At 38.5% G+C, this 9,081-nt stretch overlaps 1 protein-coding gene across 1 annotated transcript in view; it reads left to right on the forward strand.

Annotated features, from left to right (window-relative positions):
* LOC149179699 (uncharacterized) overlaps positions 1 to 8,482 on the forward strand; it is a 334,331-nt gene extending 325,849 nt beyond the window's left edge. Inside the window, exon 13 of the mRNA XM_089418039.1 lies at positions 7,636 to 8,482. Coding sequence (XP_089274165.1) covers positions 7,636 to 8,111 — 476 coding nt within the window. The 3' untranslated portion in view covers positions 8,112 to 8,482. The remainder of the gene's footprint in view (positions 1 to 7,635) is intronic.
* The last annotated feature ends 599 nt before the right edge of the window (positions 8,483 to 9,081 follow it).

The raw sequence follows: 9,081 nt of genomic DNA on the forward strand, positions 1-9,081 counted from the left end.
GAGTGTTGAGTTTTTGCTGAAGCAGTCATCTTGGAGTTGGAGTTGGAGTTATTTTGGAGATAGTGTGTAGCTGTCAGTGGACTTGCCATCTTCAAGAGGAGGCTAAGGAAGCTAGTTTGCATTTCCAGGTAAGGATTTGCACTTGAAAATTCCTCATTTGAGTCTGTTGTCCATGAATTTTTTTTTTTATGTGCTATAAACTTCTCACTTCAATGATCTATCATCTATGCTATGAACTCTCTAGCTCTATGCTATCAAATTTTGTAGCTTGCATGTGCATTTTTTTTCCTACATTTATCATTGGTTTTCCATGTTCCTTAGCTGCAATTTTTTTTTTTTTAAATGACAGATTTCTTTGCAAATTGTTATTATTTCAAGCAAACATGGCTCCAAAAGGAAAGGACAGTGTATGGGCTCATTGTGATGTAATTGATGGAAAAATGATATGCAAATTATGCCATAAATCTATTGGAGGTGGGGGTATTCTTAGGTTGAAACAACACTTGGCTGGGATAAGAGGCCAAGTAAAGCCATGTGATGCACCAAATGCATTGTTAGGTCCTATTAGGGCAGAATACATTTCCAAGCTTGAAAAATTCTATGAGGATAAGGCTAGGGAGAAGGCCATCCAAGATGACATTGCAAGGAAGAGGGAATTATTAGAATCCATGAAAGAGAGTGGGTATGATGATTATGAGATTCAAGACTCCTCTTCTATCCCTTCCACCAATGACCCCTTTCACTATGTTCATCCTTCTGTTGGCCAACCATCAAAAGGAACAAAGAGAACAAACATCCAAAGTTATTTCTCATCTTCTGCCAACATTGCCTCTTCTAATCCCACTTCCTCCCAGCCAAGTTCTCAATCCACTTTGGATCAACATTGGAAAAGACAATGCGAAGAAACTTCTCATCAATACATTACTAGATGGTGGTATGATTCAGATATCCCATTTAATGTTGCTCACTCACCTTATTACCAAGCTATGTGGGACTCTGTTATAGCTGCAGGAAAGGGCTTCAAAGGTCCTAGTATGCATGACTTGAGGGGAGCTCTTTTGCAAAAAGAGATATCTTCCATTGATGAGTATTTGGTTGAGTTTAAAGATTCATGGCTCAAAACAGGTTGTTCCATTATGTCAGATGGATGGATCGATGGAAAGAACCGTACTATCATTAATTTCCTTGTTTCTTGCCCTCAAGGAACCATGTTTTTGAAATCAGTTGATGCATCTAATAAGGTAAAGGATGCAACCCTTCTATTTGAGCTTTTGGATAGCATTATTCAGGAAGTTGGGGGGCAGCATGTTGTGCAGGTCATCACTGATAATGCCTCAAACTATGTTCTTGCTGGGAAGATGCTTGAGACCAAATATAAGACCATATTTTTTGGACTCCATGTGCTGCACATTGCATAGACCTCATGCTTGAGGATATAGGCAAAGTGGAGTGGGTAAAAAACACTATAGAGCATGCCAAGTGCATTACAAAATACATTTACAACCACTCATGGGGATTGAGCCTAATGAGGAAACACACTGGGGGCAGAGAGCTTGTTAGGCCTGCAATTACAAGATTTGCAAGTCACTTCCTCACGTTGCAATGTCTCAATGGTCAACATAAAAACTTGCAGAAAATGTTTTCCTCTGAAGAATGGTTTGAATCTCGGTGGGCTCGTAGACCAGATGGAAAAGACACCAAAAGAAAGTGTTAGACACTTATTTTTGGAAAAGGTCTCTAGAGGTTGTGAAAATTACCGAGCCCCTTGTTAAGGTGCTAAGGTTGGTGGATGGGGAAAAATTGGCCATGGGCTACATTTATGAGGCTATGGATCAGGCAAAGGAGCAGATATGGGCAGCTTACAAGGACAGGTTAGCTAAATATGGCCGTATATGGGAGATCATTGATAACAGATGGAACAATCAACTCCATCGTCCTATACATGCAGCTGGGTATTTTTTGAACCCAAAGTATCACTGTAAAAATCGGCTAGGAGATTTGCATGATGGGGAGGTCAGAGCTGGATTGATTGATTGCTTGGAGTGCATGGTCCCTAGCCATGTAGACCAGTTGGAAATACATATACAGCTTACTGTTTTCAATATGGCAGGTGGTACTTTTGGCAAAAACTTGGCAAAGATGGTAAGAGATGTGGACCAACCAGGTAAGCAATTCCAATTTCCATTTTGTTTTTCTTTTCAAGTTAAAATTGTTTACGTTCTTTACAATTCAAATTATTAACTAAGTTACTAATTGATGTCTTTTTTCTTTGCAGCACATTGGTGGGAGTCATTTGGTGGCCAGTGTCCTCAATTGCAAAGGTTTGCAATTAGAGTCCTCAGTCAAACTTGCAATGCTTCAGGGTGTGAGTGCAATTGGTCTGTTTTTGAGCGCATACACACGAAGAAGAGAAACCGTTTGGAACAAAAACGGTTAAATGATCTTGTTTTCGTGCAATACAACCTTCGACTGAGGAGGAACCAAATGATGAGCAAAACATCTGATCTAGATCCCATTGTGTTGGACGATATTGATCCAAAATTAGAATGGGTGGAGGAGACTGAAGATCCTGTGTTTGAGGATGATTTTGATATCGACATGGCTTTAGCAGAGGATGAAGCAGATTATGTGGTGGCATCAGAACCAGGATCAATAGCGGCATCAAGGAAAGGCAAAGAACCAATGCAAGGCACTAGTCGTGCTGGTCGACAAACTTGTGCTTCCATTAGGTCCACTTCTATTGTCATTGGTGGCATTGATACTGAGGTTGCAAATCAGGCTGAGGCATCCTCAGACTCTGAACCAGATGATGTCTATGTAGCTCCTGATGACGATCCTGTGTCTAGTAGTGGTGATGAACTTGATGATTGACAATGTTCCACCAAGGTTCCGGGACGAGGGAGCGAGGGGGCGTGGGAGCGGCCTATGCAAAAGCTCCCTACCATTTTTTAGGAAACGTGGGGGAGCGTCAGGGTCTTAAAAATTTATAAATATAAAATATAATTTATTAATTGAGTCCACTATGACAATTTGGTTTGAATTGAAAAGTTGCAAAGCATGATCATTGATATGAATATCATTTGACATTATCCAAATTTGTAATATCATATAAAATAATAAATTTAAAATTTTAATTCAGCTTGGTCAAATTCTAATTTAGATTTTGGTCAGACAGAGGGAGAGCTTCAGCTTGATAAGGTAGCCACTGAATTCTGTGAAAAGGTAAATGAACAGATCAGGAACACTGCATTGGTAGTAGAAGGGGCAACTACAATGGGTTGTCCAGCTGTATTGGATCCAACAGCTAGAAAGTTTGTTATATTATATATAATATAGACAGTACACCATATGCTGAAAGAAGAGTTTTAGTTCCAGGAGAGATGAGAAGATCACATGAAAGAGTTTCTGACAGTTTACTATCAAATGACATTGACTGCAGGATGACCATCTGCAAACCAACTTGGGTGACCAACGATGGCATGGATAATTTGTCTACCTTATTAGAGCAATGCCATGTAGTTCAAACTTCAAACTAGCAGTGTATTTCAGGGGTGAAAATAATTTTCAGACTTGAGAATTCAAGCTGAGCAACTGTGGTCTGTGTAAATTTTGTAACTGTATAAATTCATATATAACAACAGTGCCTGAGATTTCTTGTTGCCCATAGTATTTTGTCATGATTGCAGTAAACGCATGTTAGTCTATAGTCCACCCAATTATTTCCCACATGACATAGGTGCTGCTTCCATAGTTTGTATGTCAAATGTCACGCAAATTAAAAACACAAACTGAATGTCTCATATTCTTTGCCTGTCACTCCAGTTATCTCCCCACTGTAATCCAGCCATCACTTGAGAAAAAAAGGAGAAGTTTTAAAAGGGAAAATTCATGTACGTGCTATATGGTCCAACAAATTTCCATGATACTGACCCTCTAAAATAACGCTTATTGAAACCAAAAGACAGCACAAGACGTTATCCCCATACAGAACATAAGTAGCTTTGTACCACTTTAGGTCTATTAAATCATAAACTATAAGCAAGGCCATTTTTGGGAGTGTGGGGAAACGTCCCCTCAGGGAAGGGAAACGTTTCCCTAGCACGTCCCCCTGAGTTTCCTCCATTTTGGGAGTGTGGGGAAATGTCCCCTACTCGTCCCCAAGTCCCCGGAGCGCGGGGGAGCGAGGAAACTAGACCCCTAAGGGGGGGGGGGGAGTCCCCGTGGAACACTGATGATTGATCATGTGTACACTGTAGACTTGTAGTAGGACTGTAGGCCAATGGCCTCATAGCTTGCAGCATTGTTTTTGGACTTTATAGGCCATTTAGAGCCTCATTTCTTATGTATTTTGCTATTTTGTCAATGATACGTATTGCACTCGATGCCATTTTGATATATTCACCTTTATATGGTATATAAATGAGCAAACCTTGCATAGTTTGTCTCTATTGGCTTGGAATCATGGTTTTACATCTTAAAAATAGTTTTGTTTCATTAAAAATTAATTATTTAATGTTTTTTTTTAAAACTGGTTCGTTTAGACCAAACCAGTCCCGGTTAGACCGGTTCCGGTCGGTAAACTGGTTCATTAGGTGGACCGGTCCGGTCACCAGTTCCGGTTTTAAAAACTATGGTTTGGAGTCCATTTCTACATCATGGCACCCCTTGGACTTCATTAGGCATCCTCAAAGGCCCAACGACTTACTTTGTTGATCATTCGACCCTCTTGAGAGGCTTATCTTTACATTATTGAACTATTTGGTGGGCTTGTCACCAAAAGTATTGTTATTATGCACATTATTTTATTTTAGGGGCTCAATTAGGCCAATTTAGCTAAATTGAATTTATTAGAGAGTGTATAAATACAAGTGAGATGATTCATTTTCATCATCATCACTTGGATTGGGTTCTTATCTCTTGTAAGATTTTCACTATTCCTTTTGGAGGATGAATTTGGATAACATGAATGAATTTTGATGTTTGGATCTTCTATCTTGTCTTGGAGCTTCACTATTGGCATAATATGATGGTTGGATACACTCTTTTACACATGTAAATGATCTTTTAATGTATATTCTTGTTATTTACTTTAATACATGAATGTTGCTAGATTTTCGCTATACCAAGTTTGAAATTTACTGCTTTTCTTATGCGAAATTGTGGAAATATTGGTCTTTTATATCTTTGCATCATTTCATGTATCATGTGTGAATGGGAGAATGTTCCTAGAGATTGTTTCTATTGAACACATCTTGATAAGTCATCAATTATCGCACTTTCAAGTATGAACTCTTCTAGGAGCTGCTCTCATGCCCTTGTTGCCATGCGAAGTTGTCTAGGAGGCTCCTTGATTGGGTACAGTTCCTCTAAATCATAAATTTTATCTTGAATCCATCTTCCCCAAAGGATTAGGCATTGATCCTTCCATAGGTGATCATTTTCAAAGAGAATTCTTCTCACCTTCCCTCTTTTCTAGGTCTAGCCTCCATAGGTCACCTAGGGCATCACTTTTCTCATGATTTAGCCATCAAAAGAATTCAATCTCTTGCCCACAACTGCGTTGGTGTGTCCTCAAGAAGCCCTCCAAATTTCACAAGATTCTGACAGTGGGATCTTGAGATATTTCAAGCCCTAGCTTGAAGATCAATTCTTGCCCTTGGTTTCCCATTGGCTAGTAACCTCATTGGGATCATAGCATTAAATTATCAAAGCATTATTTTTACTTTGATCCTCTTCCTTTTCCCAATTAGTTCAAGTACATCCTTGGTTGATCAACTCCATATCCTTGACCTAATTTTGGGTCCACTTGGCCCTTTGTGGTCCTGCAACTTGTTGACTCCAATTCCACAAAGATCACTTAGAATTCAAGCATCCATAAGGCCTTTTGAGACTAGGGGCTACCTTGACAAGGCATACTCTCACACCCTATCCTCAAAGGCCCTCTTAGCCCTTCCTAGAGAGCCCATCACCTTGCTTCTAAAGCAAGCAACCCATTTAGTTGAGTCTCTCTTGTGAATAGGCCTAGGAATCACTTCTTTATCTTATCATTGACCATATATTCTCGTGATTCCTCATATACCGAGACTCCTCCCATTGGTGAAAGTCCGTAAAGAGCAGGGAGCCTTAGCTAAGGTGACAGTGGGTTATCGCTCCATTGTTGCCCTCAATCTTGTAGTTGCTCTATAGGAACCCCTCCTAGGGCCCCTGCTAGTTTGAGCAGTAATAGGCTCAATTTATCGCCAAATGGAGCAGAGATTTCAAGAGCGTTGGTTAAGGGAGTGTCCGATTTGGAGATTGGTATGAGTGAAGAATTGGGCCTAAAAAGGTTTGACCTAATGTTCGAATGGGAAGTGGAGGAGCAAAAAATCATTCAAACATGAAAAAACAAAAATTCTATTTGTTCAAGCGTTTATAGCAGTTCCCAATTTGGAGATCAGACCCAATCTCTGAATTGGGACAAGATTCAAAAGCCTTGGTGAAGGTAGGGCTTGTTTCAAAGCTTAGTACAAGTGGAGAATTGGGTCTAAAATATCATTTGAGCAAAAAGGAACAAAAATTCTAACAGCTCAAATGTTGATAGGAGTTCACAATTTGGAGATTGGACTCGATCTCCAAATCAAGACATGCTTCAAGATGGGGAGGTTATTTAATGAACACTGTGATCAGTCAGATAATTCTTTGCATCCCAGCAACATGGAGGACTTCATCATGTTTATTAAAATAATTTTGAAAGCTGCTCACTAAACCAATGCAATTGTTTTGGTGCCAGGTTGAGTTATGTAGCTTATATACTATTGTTGTTAATCATTTGTCATTGGGATAAAAAGGAGATTGCGTTGTTTACTTTAATAAATCATATTCATTATTCCCTTGCTAACATGAAACGAACAGTGGATAGGCAGATAAGAAAAATTTCGATAAACTTATCACAGTTTAAAAATCCCTAAAACAGAATGAACTTCCCCAAAATTTTCCTGGAACATCCCTGATACCTGCCTGTAACATCTTCAGTAGGGACAGCAAGTGACCACATCCCTGATGAAGTTATCAGCAGTTTTAGAGCATTTCCTAGGTGTCCCTAGTTCCCCAAAATGCTGGAATGGTGGGTATGAGGGTTTTTTTTGGGTGATATGTCCCTATGCAACATAAGTAAATAACTATGAGAAAATTACTTCAGATTCATTGAGTCCATTTATTTTGCATGCTTATCTCGACATATCATGCATCATCACTACTTGTTGCATCTTCTCTAGCTCCTGCATCCACAGTCCATACTATTTATTAATGACAGGCTTGACTCTGTAAATGTCTTACCCCGAAAATGTTGTACTCCATATATTTGCATAGGTTTTGCTTCCCTGGCCTATACACTTCTAAGACCATAAAGAAATGAAATGAACATAGATAAATGACATTTCTTTCCATTTTTTGCTGAAAAGATGTTAACTTAGTTATAGTAAGTTTTTTTTCTCTTTTGCTATGTGTTGACTGTGTACCATGGTAATAAGCCAGGTGACCCTGTCAAACCTTTATCAGTTTGTCAAATGTTCTGTAACAGTTAATTTACTTTAAAAGACTTGTATCAAATCCTATGATTATTTATCAATGATTCCTTAACATTGGGATTTTATGAAGGTTTGGTTCGCAGGACGACATGTTATGAAAGCAAAATTCCAGATCCTGGTCTATTGCTGGATTCAGTGACACCATCACCTATTTCTACAAAATCAGTGTCATCTGCTAATGACGAAGCAGTGAAGGGAAAAACTAAAGATCCATCTGGGATATTTTATTCTCAAAACAAAGATACTAATGTTAAAGATGATATGCAATACTCAAGTAAAAGCTTGAAATCATGTACACCAAATATGAAGCGGAAAACAACTTTGCAGGTGAATGCATCTGAATTGAGTTTAGAAATGGCTTCTACAGGATCTATGTCAGATTGCCATTTACGGAAATATTCATCTAAAAAAACTGGAAATGGAGTGGAAATATCAAAGTCAGATGAATGTGGCAGTCAGTCGGACGATTCTGAATTTGAGAAGCCTGTTAGGAAAGGAAGGAAAAGAAAACAAAAACAAGTCATCTGCTCTGAAGGGGAAGAGTAGTTTGCAAATTCACTTCAAGAAGGGAATGGTCTATTTCTGCGGTTATTTTCATTAATAAAATATGTATATCATTACTATCCTAAGAATGATCATTTTCAATGTATAGTTTTTGTACAATATTAGAGAAATCTGGTGATTTGATGTACTCTGTAAATATTCAACTCTCGGTATCTTCAACATAATAAGAAAGGGGCTTCAATAATGTTGAATTTCATAGAGAGAAATGTGTAAGACATTCTGAGAATGGGAGCATGATATGGAGTCTTTGGAAGACAGATAATTATTCAGTACAACACAAAATAATTTCTGGCACTGCATGGACCATCGCTATTTGTAACAGTTTGTTGCTTGAATGTTCGAAAGATAAAAGAAATTTGACAGCAATGTGTTGAATCAACTACTCGATCATATTTCTTGTGTGTATTTTGGGATTTTCTGTTACAATGAGTATGTAGATGGTCTTATGGGTATTTATCTTCACCAATTCTGTACTATGACTGGTCAAGTTTCTGTTTGTGAAACTGCATATGCTACGTTCATTTAAAATGTATCGCTGCAAATATGTCTGTTTTGGTAACTTCTCAGGAAAATAGACATGTTGCAAAATGTACATGTTGGGAGAATGCATAGTTCTAGTCAACTTTCTACTGGAGTTAAACACGTAGGCATGTAGCTGTTTTCTCGCTTTGACATGGTTATATGCTGTAGTTCTAGTTTATTGTTGTTATTGTTTTTATTAGATTAATTTATGAGAGATGCTTTACGTACTAGTGTGGCAAATATCGGCAAAAAATCACAAAAAATTGGCAACATCGCGATTTTTTCCAGCTGCCAAAAAATTGCCAGGTAAAAGTCGGGACTTTTTGGCGAAAAATCGTGCCACGACCTTAAAAATTGCCAGGTGCACGAGGCCGTGGGGTTTCAAAAGCAATTTTGGTTTTTTTGGTCATTTTGTTTTGTTGCTGTTAAA

This window comes from Pinus tabuliformis, chromosome 3_2 (assembly GCF_031772625.1).
Source record: "Pinus tabuliformis cultivar Carrire ecotype Pingquan chromosome 3_2, CPIR1, whole genome shotgun sequence".
Taxonomy (NCBI): Eukaryota; Viridiplantae; Streptophyta; class Pinopsida; order Pinales; family Pinaceae; genus Pinus; species Pinus tabuliformis.